Here is a 15,010-nt window from a genome sequence, read left to right as displayed (position 1 = left end):
ACGCATTCAACTTGGACAACGTATACAAAGGTATTGTGACCGTGCGGCCATGGACTTTTTGACATATCTGCTTCGCGACCAACATGATGCTAACCGTTTTGGCCTACGTTTGGAAGTTTGTGGTGGCAGCACTTGCTTTTGCATTTGCTTCTCTCCTGGTGTATTATGTGCCTGCAAGTCGTCGCCCTCGAAACTTCCCTCCAGGGCCGCCAGGGCTTCCGGTCCTTGGGAATCTGCACCAAATGCCTTCGAAAAAACTTTTCCTCAAGTCAGTCATTTCTATTTGGTTGAGGGAGTAATGAATCACCAGAGCTGAACGAGCCAGGTTTCACGAGTGGCAGAAACAGTACGGGCCAGTTGTTGGGTTGAAATTGGGCCCTTTGAACGTCGTCGTTCTAAGCAATTACAAACCTGTCAGGGAGTGAGTCCCCGCGGTGGCAGGGTCATCATGGTTAGTGCTAACGTGGACCAGGCTCTACGACAAGAGAGGGAATATCTACTCTAGTCGGCCCGACCACTATGTCGGCAACAACCTCATCTGTCCTGATGAGGTTCACATTCTCTTTCAGCCATATGGTTCAACATGGAGGGCACTTCGAAAAGCTGCGGTGGGACTTTTGAACGGTCCATCTATTGAATCCATAATTCCCCTTCAGCAGGCAGAATCGTCTCAGACCATGTACGACATAATGCAGACTCCCGAGCAGTGGTTTGAACATCTCCGCCGTTACGCGGCCGCCGTCATCCTGGAAGCTGTCTACGGCCAGAGAGGTGCCACTTACGACGACCCGAAAATTACAGGATTCTTCGAGATAGAAATGGCATTCGCGGAGATCATGGCCGCTGGGGCTACTCCACCCGTCGACGCATTTCCTTTTCTCAAGCACATTCCGAGCTTCCTTGCGCACTACAAGTCTCTGGCCGTGGCCGTGGGGAACAAGCAGAAAGCATTCTACAATGCTTTGTTTGACAAAACAAAAGCAAGGATGGAGCGAGGAGACACGGCTCCATGTTACATGCAAAAGCTCTTAGAGGGAAGCCTGCAGAGCGGTTTAAGTCACGACCAACTCGTCTATGTTGGCGGGATACTGGTATGACTGTCATTGCCACATTCCCACATGACCCAAAGCACTGAATATTTGTCTCAGCTAGAAGCCGGCTCGGAAACCTCAGCATCCAATTTGCATCTCTTTGTCTTGGCTATGATATCTCACCCTGAGGTGTTGAAGAAAGCTCAGAAAGAGGTGGACGACGTCTGCGGCGACTCTGTTTCGCCTTCGGCAAAACATATCAGACACCTTCCTTATATGCGAGCCATAATGACCGAAGTAAGTATTGCACGAATTTACCCTGGGAATTAACATTCAACAGGGGACCCCCGGCAGATTTTTAGATGGAGACCGCTTGCTCCAGAAGGCCAGCCTCACATGTTGACCCAAGATGATTGGTACGACGGCTACTTCCTGCCAAAAGGCACAATAGTCTTTGCAAATACCTGGTCGATCCACCACGACGAGTCAGAATACGACAAGCCGGCGGAGTTCATCCCCGAGCGGTGGTTGAACAACAAATTCGGTACCACGGCTGGGGGTGACACGGTCGACGGGGACAACAGACGGATTACCTATGCCTTCGGGGCGAGCAGGAGAGTCTGCCCAGGTCAGGAGATGGGGGAGAACTCATTGGTAAGTCGTCGTCTCGAGTAGCTCACTGCTGAAAGGAGTCCGCGGCGCGCGCGAAGCACACATTGTGCACATCTCGGCCACGAAGCTGACGTGGAACCAAACCGGCAGATGATAAACATGGCAAAGATGGTATGGGCTTTCGACATGAAAGCGGACCCTGACTCTCCTCCGGATCTCGATGCCCGCGCGACATACTCTGATAGCTTTGTGGGAGGGCCCCATGCGTTTCCCGCCATCTTGACCGTCAGGTCGCAGAAGCATCGCGAGGTGCTCGAGCGGGACCACCGCGAAGCCCAGGAGTTTCTGCGCAGATATGAAGACTAAGTAGGAAGAATGGAAGGCGGATATTTTGCGCGATCAGCAGGCGTATATCATCGTTATGCAACTTTCTTGATCAATTTGTCCTCGCACCTCGAGGTGATTTCCACAGAAATCACCACACCCTATGAAGCTCGCACCCGTGGCGTTGTAGGTAGCGGCCGAGCTCATCGCTCGAGAAGGTCACGGCTGTACATGGCTGTAGAGTCCCATCCATGCGCCACTCCGCACCCTAAACCTAGTCAACTCTTTCAAGTTGTGGGCATTGATGATTGACGGGACATCTATGCGTGCATGGCACCCTGCGGGCGCGAATACGTAACGTGAACCCTTTAACCTTGGAGCACAGTCTACAGTTTCCTACTACCAAGACAGAACAGTTGCTCTACTCACCCACTCCACCCACCAACCGGGGGCAGAGGGGAAGCCATTGGAGTTTCCGTAACGTGCAGATTGTTTTCTCGCTTTCCCCTTCTGGCGAGGCTCAGCTGTGCTGTCCGCACGCGCGGAGACCCGAGGTAACTATGTCGGGCCGTTCGTTGTCTTCTGCGGAGAGAACGTTCTGTCCATATATTATTATGGTGAGGGCAGAGCATTTGGTACAGAGAGACAAGCGGGCTTCCAGGCATCGTCTCCGCATCGCATACTACATACACCCTTTACGTTCGAAGGGATCTCTCTCCGTTCTCCTTTCTTTTGGGCCTTTTCCCCTGGTTTATCTTGCTAAGCAATGGACGTGCCTGGTTTCGCGCTCATCACGGGAGGAGGATCGGGCATCGGCAGGGCGTGCGCAAAGACATTTGCGCGCGACGGTGCCGCGGGCGTGGCATTGCTGGACTTGAACCACGACGGGCTCCTCGCCGTGAAGGCGGAGATTGAGGAACAGCAGCGGAATCTCGCCAAGGACAACAGCTGCAGGGTGGAAGTGTTCGTGGTGGACGTGCGGAACGAGGACCAAGTCAACACGACGGTGGCCGAGGTGGCGCGCACGTTCGGCCGGCTCGACTACGTGGTCAACGCGGCTGGTGTCGCGAAGAAGCACGAGGGCGGTGCGGCCTTTGCGGCGACGGACGACTGGCAGCGCGTGCTCGACATCAATCTGACCGGCACCTTCTTCGTGCTGCGAGCCTCAGCACGCATCATGCTGAATCAGTCACGACTTCTCTCATCCATCGACGGCCGCGAGCTCTCGCGCGGCGTCATCGTCAACTTCGGCTCCATCTTGGGCGCCGTCGGCGTGTCCATGTCGACGGCGTACACGGCCTCGAAGCACGGCGTGCTGGGCCTCACGCGCACGGCCTCTGAAGACTACGCCGCGCGGGGTCTGCGCATCAATGCCATCTGTCCCGGGTACATCGAGACGCCCATGACCACGCAGGACGCGCTCGTGCGCCAAGTCATGGCCGACAAGGTCGCCAACGCCGTCCCCATGCAGCGCATGGGCTCGCCCCAAGAGATCGCGGACGGCGTCGTCTACCTTTCTGGCGGGAGGAGCTCGTTTGTCACCGGCACGGCGCTGTTTGTCGACGGTGGATATACGGAGAGGTAGAGGTAGATGCGAGAGTTTGGTAGATGTGCCGGCCGCTTCTCTTAACACCGGGAGCTGGTGTCCTCACCACACATACGGCGTCTGTCTTCTCCCCTGACTCCATGGCCCCTTTCGAAATGCCTCCAAAAGATGCTAAGGACGGAGATGTGGTGCGACAAGGAGGGAGGTCTCCTCCAGGAAGGGCAACGGTAGAGAGCCATCATCAGCAATTCCAATGGTCAAAGGGTCCAATGTCCTCCGTATACTCCGTATACCCCATCCTGGGAACGCCTATGTAATGGATACATAAATGGGATCGAGCCTGAGCCGAAATTCCGCCGGATCCAATTCGCACCCACCAAACGGAAAGGGCACGGACATAATGTAAGGCTCTTGCAAGATCAAAATAAACTATTGACAAGTGATCATGACATTGAAATAAACCCAGACGGAGCAATTCAGATCTCTCAGGCGTGAGGGCGTAGAGTCGCCGTGGGGATGGGGACCTTCTCCTGCTTCTCCTTCTCCCTCTCCTTCCCTAAGATGATGCTATATAAATACCGAGTGTACATATGCCAATCCCAACACCCCCGAGAGAAGGCGAGCGGGGGTCCAATCGATGTACCGGGCTGGGCTGACTGACTGACCACTCAACCAGGCCTCTCTTTCTGGATCTTACTGATATTGACATAACTAGCCTAGAATTCAAGCTCAGCTCCTCGCGGGAGTTTCTAGATATACTTGCTCGGTCGTAACATGTTGCGTGTTGCTCGTTGGAAAAGATGACATGAAGTGGAAAGTGCGCAGTGATGACCCCCCTCCTCCGTTCCCTTCCCTCTAAGAGCTCGTATCAACCACCAACCACCAATTCCATACATGCCCCGCAAATGAGGAACAGGTCGAGGTGCCCCGTCCGAACTACAACCACAGGTATAGCTCCCTCCAGAGTGGTTAGCGCAACGAGTAGACGCTCACAGCCGGGGTGAATTCCTTGATCGGCCCGCGGGCCGGCGCCGCCGCGTTTGCAACGAGCTCGGTGTGCGAAATCGACGCCTCGAAGTCCTTCATCGGATATTGCAGTGGGTATTGATAGGTCTTGCGGGGACCCAGCTCCCTCGCCGTGCGACGTCTCTCGCGGAGGAACAAGAAGACCCCCACGAGGACGACAACGGCCACGGCGGTGGCGGCGCCTATGCCTGCTTTCGTCCCGCCCGAGAGACCACCGCTCGAACTTGCTGCAGGCGAATTCGATGGCGATGACTGTGAGGCTGGCGCGGGGAAGGTGAAGTCTGGAGTAAACGACGCTCCTGCAAATGCGATTTCGGCGTCATTGATGTTAGGATCAACCGTCGTATTGTCCGGGTTGAGCACTCTGGAATTACAGGTCAGCTACTGGATATATGGCATAGGGAGGGGTGGTTCTGCATTTACCCGTAAATGGTGTAAATCATGCCTCCGCTGAAAAACCAATTAGGAGACCCGACGATCCTGGCATTGTTGACAAAGACAAAGCCATTTTGGCTGAAGATGGACACCTCGGAGCCCTCGTATGTTGTATATTGCCCGTTAGGTGGGGCGTTTGGGTCAATATCCAGCACCTGGTCGATAATGTGGTACGCCACCAGGCGGTTCAGCTCTGCCCACGTCATATTCTGAATGACGTTGCCGACCTCCTGAAGCGAGTAGTTCATGGGTAGAAAGACGGTGACGTCGGACAGTTGATCGATGCTCACGTTCTGGCCGGTTTGCGGCACGGTGATTGCGGCCTCGGCGAATGCAGGTCCTCCAAGCATATCCTCTGCCTCGGCGGTCGCTTTGAAGGTCTGGGGAAGAGTCAGGAACGAGTCGATGATGTGGATGACACCACCGGTAAAGTTCAACGGCTCGTCCTCGGTTTCAGACATATGGAATTTCCCCGACGTAAATGTCATAGCATTGGACCATGGCGACCCCTTGGCCGCGACAATCTGACCTCCAGTGACATTCGCATACTGCGACCCCGACAGCGCCGTTGGGACAAGGGTATATTTGCCGGAGCTGAAGTCATAAAAGGTCCCGTTGAGCACATGGTAGCTCATCAAAGCCTCTGCGTCGGCCTCATCGAGGGGGATACTTGGGATGGTCGACGAGTCGGCCAGTGCTGCAAATGCATCGTTGTTTGGCGCCAGGAATGTGATATCTGATAGTCCTTGCAGCCACAGGGTCAGACCAGGGTATCTGTCCAGGTAGGTTACAAGCTCCGAGAGTTCCGCCACGCCATCGAGGGTCTCGATGATGCCTTGAGCTTGCGCCGTGACGAGACCAAGACATAGAGCAAGCGGAAACAATTGTCGGAGCATCATGTGATGTATCGAATCCAGAATCCAAGATCCCGAAGGCCAGCGTCACAGGAATTGAAGGTCGGGAGATCGAGGTTGCAGAGAGGAAGCGCTGGTTAAGAAGATGGTTATCTTGAACCTCGTGGGTTCGAGTTCATCCATCCCGTGATTGTCCGTCGCAAAGGTGGTGGTCACACTTTGCACCTCGACCTAGAATCCTTCCAAGATGGACGCCATGATTCGATTCGCCAACATGGGAACGGCGCAAGTGCCAGAAGACAAGCACCGAACCAGTTGCCCAATTGTAAGCATCTGAGGCCCAGGGGGATGCAAGGGGATGATAGGTCGACGAAACCTGCGACAGATAGCATGACGGCACGAGATAGGACGGTGTCGAAATGCGCATGTTTTCTTCAAATAGAGCAAAGCGACAAGTGAAAAGTGACAAGCGACAAGCGACAAGCTCCCAACCGACCCATCCAAGCCATCCCAGGCCATCCCGCCCCCATCTGGCTTGTGCTCTTCGACCCCTCGGCAAGTAACAACCTCTGCGGGGTCAAGGCACAACCAATTGGGGCTGGTGGCCTGCTACCCAAGGCTGAAACAAGCTGATCATCAGTTCCTCTCCCACGGGCATTGTGGCCCTGCCAAAACGAAGTGGGATTGATTGGTAGGAGGTCATGATGATGACCCTCCCGAACACCGAGCTTCCGGATTCGACATCTCAGGAGAAGAGGAGCTTGGACCACTTACAAAATCGGGCGAGGTCTTGGTGGATTGCGTGGCCCTGTGGCCTCAATCGACCGACCGACCCGAGCGAAGTAACATTCTGCGCTTCTGGGCAACTCACTGCCAGGAAGACAGTGAGCGCCTTTGTGCCCCAGGCACTGTTGCAGCCTGAGCAAGAATATGTCGGCTCCAGGGCCTCCATCTTGTGAAAGCGATCGAATCAGACCAGGATCAGAAATACCAGGCTTGAAAAGGCGTCAACGTAATAGCATTATATAAACGAGGGAGATTGATGGCCGTGGCCAAATTTGGCGAGGGACGCACAGCCGTCTATAACCCATCACGGTGCATAGTCCTGAATGTTTAGGTGAACATCGGGTCTCCCCCTCCTCTGCAATACTTCTTGTTTCCTGGATCAGCCATCATCCTCATCATCGTCCCCGCTGACTGCAGCCGACAAGCCAAGTCCGTCGAATGCGGCCACTCAAGGAGCCCGGCTCCCTCTAACGTCCTCACCGCAACCCCATGCCTGCTCATCGCGGCGGAAGAGCTCTCTCAACCTGCCACAGTCTTCCAACAACGATGGGAAACAGGAAAAGAACACCGATAAACAGCGCCGTCGCTCAAGGTCAATACTTCGTCTCGGGTATCGCTCATCCCTTTGTCGAATCCAGATTATAATAAGTAAAACGGGTATCAATTATCGTGTCTCGCGTTGCAGCAGTTGTCCTCCCAAAGCCCCCAGTCTATCAGTTCTCGCTTCTTATGCACTGTGCGGTACAAATGTCGCCTGTTGGTTGATTGGGGATGAAGAAGTTTCAGAGCCGATCCTGCCCTCCAAATATGCTGACATGACCTCTTGTTCCAATGATGATGCCTTGGAGAAGTCGGGATTCGGTAACGTCCTTGACGCCTCTTTCTGTTTGCCAGGAGCATTCAGGACTTGCTCCACCAATCGGGCACCAGACCTGACCGAATCGGTGCAAAATTTATTCCTACAGAGTAGATCATGGTTGAGTTGCAGCCTTGGCCAACTCTGCGGTGTTCTTGCCGCTTGTGACCGCGCGTAGCCAGCCTGTAGCATACCGGTCGCTTGCTATGCAACCTTCTCGTGCTGGGTGGACACGCGGTTCAACGATACAACTAGGAATGGAGGTTAGTCGAGGCATGGATGCGCTGTGCATGTCATCGGGGCCGAACTCACGAAAATCCTCCATATCTCTCTTCTTGAGCACCTTATTGGTCCGTGTCTTCCGCCCATGAACAATGTCATCGAATGTGACACTGTCTTGCAAGAGGTAATATACGCCAGCCATGACGCAAAAGACCCCGAATGAATACAGCCAAATCCTCACCACACCGACAATGCTGGTCTGTTGTCCACCAACGAACCAGCCGAAAAGACAGAAGAATGTCGCGAGGATGTCGACAAGTAAGATGGCGCCCACTAACTGCCACGAGGGGATGCTGGACCAGAAAGGGCCATTAGCGCGGGTGATGAAAATCAGCCAGTTCTCCGAGAGGCAGATCTGAAGGAACAAGACAGCGTCGGTGTGACCAAAATTCTGAACGATGCCTCCGTCATGGCCCCCCACAATCATTGTCGTCAGTGCAATCCATGTTCCCGCAGCTAGGACGATCCCCAATAAAATCGACATCCCCCATAGTTTGGGCAGGTTCCATTTGACTGGCGTCTTCGAGTAAGGGGCATTGTCATAGGCAATTGCCAGTGTGGCGATGTCAGCAAATATGGCAATGAAAACAACTAATTTCAGGTTGAGAGACTTGTTCAGAATCGCGATCCACAGCCCCAGGAAGATCTCCAGGTGAAGTGACAGGGCGATGCGATAGACGACGTATGCGTACATGCGGTGGAAGATTTGACGGGAGGTCTTCAGGGCGTCGATGATGGCTGACAGTCCGGGAGCGAGGAACACAATGTCAGCCGCTGACCGTGCCGCATCAGTTGCGCCTTGTACCGCGATACCAGTGTCTGCTTTCTTCAGCGAGGGCGCATCATTGACACCGTCGCCAGTCATTGCCACAAGATACCCTCGTTGTTGTAGGATCTCCACAACGTTGTACTTGTGTTGGGGGAACACTTCGGCGAACCCATCGGCAGCCTCAACGAAGTCGTAAACTTCTGAACCTGGCATCGTGCCGCCGCCAGCAAGGCCAAGACGCTCCGCATTGAACACATTGGTTCCAAGTCCTAACTGTCGAGACATTTCTCGCGCGATACCGACGGCGTCACCAGTCAACATCTTGATAGACAGACCGAGAGATTTGGCTTCGTTGATTGTCTTTGCAGTGTCATGTCGAGGCGGGTCAGCGCACGGCATGATCCCCAGTATCTCCCAGGAGTTGTCGCCTCGCTTTCTTGCAACGCCCAGAGATCGAAAGCCTCTAGCTGCGAACTCTGCGACCTTGTTCTTGTATGCAATGTCAATCTCTTCGGGGATCGGATGATCATCTTCCACCGTCCGAAGTACAAATAGAGGTGAACCTTTGACGCAGATTATGCGCTCCCCCTGAGGTGACTCAACGACGGTGCTCACCTTTTTGGAAACGGGGTCGAATGGATAGAACTGGACCACTTTGTATTTGGATAAGGCTTGCTTGGCTCGAGGATAGTAACGCAAAGCTTTGAGAAAGGCCTTGTCGATGGCATCCATTCCCTTTTTCTTCCGGGATGCGGCCAGACAGGCTGTGAGCATCATATCTTCAGGATCAACACCATGCACGGTGTACGGTTCGTGCAGAGAAAGTCTGTTTTTGGTCAAGGTGCCGGTCTTGTCCGAGCAAAGTATCTCCACACCAGCGAGCGACTCGATGGCAGACAACTTCTGGACAATGGCCTTCTTCTTTGCCAGATACGCGGCGCCAACAGCCATGGTAGTGGTGACAACGGCGGGCAGACCGACCGGAACACCAATGATGGTTATCGCCAACGTGAACCTAAGGATGGTGACAATGTCATTGGACCGATAGAAAGATGATATCCAGACCACGAGCAAGGTGAAGACCACGAGTGCGAGCAAGACTGTGCCGATTCCGTTGAGGACTTCGGTGAAATGGCCTGCTCCACCTGATGCGGCATTGACCAAAGCGGCGGCGCGACCGACAAAAGTATTATCTCCTGTAGCGGTGACAATCATGAAGGCCGTCCCTCGCTTTACGGCAGACGAGGCGTAGCAGGTGTCGCCTAGATGCTTGTCCGCTGCAAGGGACTCGCCGGTGATGGAGGATTGGTCGACCTGTAAAAAGGCGCCTTCAGTAACAAGCCGGCCGTCAGCAGGTATGATTGTGCCCTCTTCAAGTTGTAGAATATCTCCGGGCACCACCATAGGGGCCTCAATCTCGATAAGGTGTCCTTCTCTGAGGACGACAGCCTTCAAAGCCAGGGTCTTTTTCAGCTCCTCGACAATTGAGCCAGCTTGAAACTCTTGGATAAAGCCTACACTGGCATTCAGCAAGAGCAAGGCACAAATGACGCCGAAGTCGACCCAGTCTTCGAGACCAGCGGCAAGGATTGCGGCAGCCTGTGGGACAAGACATCAGTATAAGCATCGCCGAGATGGGTATCGGCGTGTGTCGCGGTGGGCAGCCATACCTCCATGACAAATTGAATGGGTCCAACAAAGTATCCGAGGAATTTCAAGAGCAGATTCTCTTTTTCTTCCTTCATTTGATTGAGCCCATACTTCTTTCGTCTGGCCACGACTTCTGGCTCTATCAAGCCGACGCGCGTGTCGGTCTGCAGCATTTCCTCGGGCACATTTCGAGCACCCGCTGTCTCGATCTCGGCTTCAATCTCGGCATCTGGATCGAGGGACTCCAACTCTTCAATGAGCGCGTCTAGATCTTCCTCCTCGTCATCGTCGTCTTTGTCCATCCTCGAAGCCTTTCGGGGCGTGAACATGACGTCGGGCTTCTCGTCCGGAACAACATCGCTGACGCTGACCTGGAGATGGGGGTGAGGTTTATCGGGGGCGGAATGGGTTGAACCCGAGGTACTAGCGTCGGAGGGGATGTCTACCATGTTGAATAAGATAAGGAGGAGTTAACGGTGCGTGCTATATCGACTCCATTGCGGGAAGAACACGGCGTAAGGATACGGGCGCCGGGCGCCGGAAGAAATAGTTGTGGGATGAGAACCGATCGGAGGGCAAGGTGAGGAAGGCGTTAGGCTGGGCCGCTCCCTTCAATCTTGGGTCGCACGAGATGGAGGAAGAAGGATACAATGATGGCCGTGTGCAGGCTGTGAAAATAATAGTGGGAAAGTACAATGACAAACAAGACAGAAGCAGGTGGTAAGAGAAAGTTTGGGAGCGGGAAAGGATCATGGCTCCGATGTTCACCCCCGCAATTTCGCGCCAATCCGTTCACCAACAGTGGTGACTACAATGACGACGGTTGACTCCCATACGCTGATCGCATAAGACCAAGATCGCTTTGAACACCGCAACCAATCGCCCGTGTCATCTATAGTCAGAGTTTCTTCCTCTACACTTGGCATGCGCCTTCCAAGACCGCAGAAATGTCGGCTGACGGAGGCGGTGCTGGGCACGGAAGCCGTAGCCTCGCCCGTAGGCGGTGGATGTTCCAACGATTAAGATGGACAAGACAAAGAATCCACAGCCTGGCATCACGAGATAGAAGCCGTGTAGGTGGGGCGACTGGTGCGACGTCGGATGTATTTCTCTACAAATAATACTGTCTGATCCACGTGTCGCAGCACGTGGGAAAAAAACATGTTGGGAAACCCATCTGGATCAAGAGCGGGCGGTGAGCAACACATGCCCATGTCCATGGAAAAAGCCTACGTGCACCCCGTCGTTGAATCTGCCCTATGTGGATCTTTTCCCGCCTTTCGATCATGCCGTCAAAGCATCAAAGCTCTACGAGCTCCCGCGTTTCCAATGCAGGACAAAGGTTGACCAACGAAAGCTGACTCGATTCAATCACAATCCCCTCCAATTAGGGCTATTCCATCCTAGTGACCAACTCCTCGATATGCTTGGGTATCATCCCGGGGCCATCACCTCTTTAGACCAGTAACAACATAACGCCTTTTCGATTTTTGCTCGTCAACCTGAACACATGCCTCTAGTCCTGCTTGCTTTGCGGTTGGAAGGCAGGCATTTGGAATCCAGGTGGGAAGCCGGGCATTGCATTTGGCATGTTGCCGAAGTTCATGGGGAAAGCCATTGACGGCATGATACCAATGTTGTTCGGGTTGCCCGAGCCTTGCCGGTCGTCTCGGTCCATTCGGCGATCGCTGTCTCTGTATCGGTTGTCGTCACGTCCCATATGCTGGCGAGACGATTGCGGCCCACGTCGTCCACCCTGGTCAGTAGCAATACGTCGACTCATGGCTGCAGACGAGTTAGAAGCTGTTTGCCATGTCAGAAGAAACCGCTCGTACCTTTCGAGGAGACTCCAGCGCCAATCTCAATGTCAGGCTCTTCCACGACCATCCCTTCTTGGATCGGCGCACCACCAGTACCCCCGTATTCGGCGGTGAGTAGCCACTTGCGGTCGGCATCCGTGAGGCGTTCGATGGGGATGACGCTAATTCCCGTTTGATAGTCGCTGCAGTCACGTGGTCCAAAACCCACTCCCCATTTGGTCTGCAAGAAAATGCCTGTCAGTTGCATGTCCTTATCCAATTCGCTGCCGTGCAATTTCACTTACGCGGAGTTGCATATCGCCCACCTTGTACTCTTCCATGCCTTCACGCGCGCTTTCTGCATCGTGGCGATTAATCATCTTGATGAAAGCGTGTCGTTTGTCAATGTTGACAATACAGGTCTGAACCACACCGAATTTACTGAATAAGCTTCTCAAATGTGCTTCGGATGAGGTGACGCCTCCCACGAAAAGGGTCCGACTGAACACCTTGATGTGACCTTTTGGAAGGGTTGGATCCCATTGCACGTTCTTGGGGCCCGGTGGTGGGAGCTTGTAATCACCGGGCGGTGTTGGGCTTCGTCGTTTCCTACCCATCGGGCTGCGTTGACGGTATTCGCCCCGCCTGCCATCGCGATCATTACGATATCCATCAGCCCCTGGACTATCTCGTCGGCGTCTTGGAGACAGGTCTCGACGTCTATCAAAGCCAGGAGAACGTGAGCGGCGTCGATATTGGCCCGGAGGGGAACGGGTTTGGGCATCACGTGACGCCACGGGCGCTTGAACCTGGCCAGCCCAATTGCTTGTCGGTACAGGAGGCGGAAAAGGAAGGCCACTGGTACTCGCACCGCCACCACCACCACCTGCTGCGCCCTGCATGTTCAACAATTGTAGAGCAGTGGCCCACTGGTCTGGGGGAACGCCATGACTAGCCAAGACTTGCAAGACTTGCAATTGGGCTTGAGCTTGAGCCTGAGCATCTTGACTTAGAGGAGGGTTTTGAGGCACCGCTGGAGCCGGAGCCTGTTGCGGAAGAAAAGCAGCAAGTGGATTTGCAGGTACATTTGCAGGACTCTGACTTTGCGCACCATTACTCAGTCCAGCGAACAGCGCTCCAAGCTGATTTACAGCCTGCCCACTGGCGGCAGCGGGAGCAGGGCTGGGGTTTACGGTACTGCTCGTCAGAGGGATCCCATTCTGCGCGCCTAATAGATTATTCAAACTAGTTTGAGCAGGTGCTGGAATGGCGGGTGCCGCTGTAATATTCTGCTTTGCCATGTTCTTGAGGGCTTCCAGGATGGCCGAGGTGTCTTGCTGCTGTGGAGGTTTTGCTGTTATATTGTCAGTGGAGGCTGCTTGACCCAATGGCACAAAACCGGGTGAGGGTGATCCTTCCGGTGTGGTTGAGACTACACAACAGTCAGAATGTTCCATCTGCGCGGAAGAAAAGACAGATGTTCAATGTACCTTTTGGCGCATCAAGTTTTTCTTTGAGTGAAGCAAGCAAGGGGGCTGGAAATGTGTTTGATCGTTCCCAAATTTCCAGGAGTTTTCTGATTTTGACCTAAACAAATGCGGATATACGTGAGTCTCAATCAAAGCAGACTGGTAGCAATATGACTTAGGCTGACATGTACAAGTGGCCTGGTCGCGTGGAGTGGAACGATGCACTCCAAATGTTTAGGAGAATACGACGGGCATAGAATGGCATACCTTCTGGTCTTCTGGGGCGGTAGCAATAATGTCGTTCATGAGTACGGGAAGCAGTTCAGTCACTCGAGTCACACCAGCGGCAAAGGTTCCATCAGGAGCTCCGCTACCCAGCTGTTGACCTGATTTTCTGGCTTGATCTACCCATTGTCTCGTCACAGAATCTATAACGTAGAGTACTCCCAATTTGTGTGTTCCTGGCGTCTTCTTGAAATGGGTATAGATCTTTTGAATGAGGACTGATTCGGACTATAGGTCACGTCAGTTACTGGAGTCGCGATCGACTGCAATGAGAGATTGACATACTTGAATGTTTGCTGTGCAAAGGGAGGTGATGGCAGTGATCTTTGAGCCTGAAACTCCTGGCGGTTTGAGGTTGAGCATGGACTGCAGGATAGAGTCCAGCTCCGCTACTGCAGAAGACATGATGGCCCAGCGAACTTTCCTACAGCTGTCGTTGACAACAGGGTGTTGGAGGAACTGGTCCTAGCTAGCTGGACGATGGCGACAAGGATGGAGATGAGATGAGCCGTTCAACGCATACGAAGTCTTCGAACGAGAAAGACGTCTTACAGACTCGAGGTACAGGTGAAGTGAAGGATGACGCGTTGTGCAAGAGTGTGGTCTTTCTCCCGAGTCTTCCCTTTCCTGCTAAGTGTAGATTGCGCCCACAAGACTTTCTACAGCGACGTGGCAACTGCGGCCTGGCAGCAGCAGTACTGAGGAACTAGCGGCCGTGTGCAGAGAGAATACTGGTAGAGGTACTTTACAAGTTGATGACACTATGTGCGTGACAAGGACGAAGAAAGGGAAATCGAACCCGATGGATCGTGCGTCGACGGGTGATGGATAAGTGATGAATGAGTGGTGGAGTGAAGAGAAGATTTGAACAGAGTCAAAGATGTCGCAGCCAGAAAAAGCGGAGGTTAGAGAAAATATGTCAGCCAGAGCAGCTGGCCGGAAGAACATTACTTCCGGAGGCACGTGATTGAACCTTGGGGTTCTCCTTCGGCTGCCTTAGGGCCCTTGGAGCCCTTTAGGGGCCCTCTAATTTTCTTCGGACTGCGAACTGGGCCCCTGTGGCTTGTCAGAGGCCCGCCAGTGCCACTGTTGGTTGGGTTGTTGATCCCCAATCGGCACACTTGACTTCATCGAAGGGCAAGGTCGTCCGCGATGCCGAAGCCTCGCCGGGCAGCCCCAATTGGACATTGAACCTTTTTCATCATCAAGCAGGGACAGCTTTCCTCCTCCCTAACTTTCCTATCTGCACCTTTAGTTTTTCCCGCACTCCTTCCAAAACCTCCCTT

General features: G+C 53.7%; 5 protein-coding genes across 5 annotated transcripts; 2 read left to right on the top strand and 3 right to left on the bottom strand.

Annotated features, from left to right (window-relative positions):
* Positions 1 to 83: 83 nt before the first annotated feature.
* On the top strand, positions 84 to 2,009 carry Z519_07606 (uncharacterized protein; the record flags this gene model as incomplete). The annotated part of the gene is made up of 6 exons (XM_016765338.1): positions 84 to 268; positions 326 to 421; positions 473 to 1,091; positions 1,149 to 1,328; positions 1,386 to 1,685; positions 1,794 to 2,009. The coding sequence occupies 6 exons, from the start codon at positions 84 to 86 to the stop codon at positions 2,007 to 2,009; spliced, it is 1,596 nt and encodes a 531-aa protein (XP_016618307.1).
* Positions 2,010 to 2,733: 724 nt separating this feature from the next.
* Positions 2,734 to 3,552, top strand: Z519_07605 (uncharacterized protein; the record flags this gene model as incomplete). Its single annotated transcript, XM_016765337.1, has 1 exon — positions 2,734 to 3,552. One exon carries the CDS (start codon positions 2,734 to 2,736, stop codon positions 3,550 to 3,552), a length of 819 nt encoding a protein of 272 aa, XP_016618306.1.
* A 930-nt stretch (positions 3,553 to 4,482) lies between these two features.
* Positions 4,483 to 5,873, bottom strand: Z519_07604 (uncharacterized protein; the record flags this gene model as incomplete). The annotated part of the gene is made up of 2 exons (XM_016765336.1): positions 4,483 to 4,903; positions 4,963 to 5,873. The coding sequence occupies 2 exons, from the start codon at positions 5,871 to 5,873 to the stop codon at positions 4,483 to 4,485; spliced, it is 1,332 nt and encodes a 443-aa protein (XP_016618305.1).
* A 1,712-nt stretch (positions 5,874 to 7,585) lies between these two features.
* Z519_07603 (plasma membrane ATPase) lies at positions 7,586 to 10,620 on the bottom strand (the record flags this gene model as incomplete). The annotated part of the gene is made up of 2 exons (XM_016765335.1): positions 7,586 to 10,120; positions 10,192 to 10,620. The coding sequence occupies 2 exons, from the start codon at positions 10,618 to 10,620 to the stop codon at positions 7,586 to 7,588; spliced, it is 2,964 nt and encodes a 987-aa protein (XP_016618304.1).
* A 1,067-nt stretch (positions 10,621 to 11,687) lies between these two features.
* Positions 11,688 to 14,129, bottom strand: Z519_07602 (uncharacterized protein; the record flags this gene model as incomplete). The annotated part of the gene is made up of 6 exons (XM_016765334.1): positions 11,688 to 11,956; positions 12,007 to 12,211; positions 12,276 to 13,402; positions 13,461 to 13,557; positions 13,707 to 13,952; positions 14,010 to 14,129. 6 exons carry the CDS (start codon positions 14,127 to 14,129, stop codon positions 11,688 to 11,690), a joined length of 2,064 nt encoding a protein of 687 aa, XP_016618303.1.
* Positions 14,130 to 15,010: the final 881 nt, after the last annotated feature.

The sequence above is a fragment of the Cladophialophora bantiana genome (genome assembly GCF_000835475.1).
Source record: "Cladophialophora bantiana CBS 173.52 unplaced genomic scaffold supercont1.11, whole genome shotgun sequence".
Classification (NCBI taxonomy): domain Eukaryota; kingdom Fungi; phylum Ascomycota; class Eurotiomycetes; order Chaetothyriales; family Herpotrichiellaceae; genus Cladophialophora; species Cladophialophora bantiana.
The sequence above is the reverse complement of the archived record's forward strand: the minus strand, read 5'-3'. Positions and strand labels throughout refer to the sequence as shown.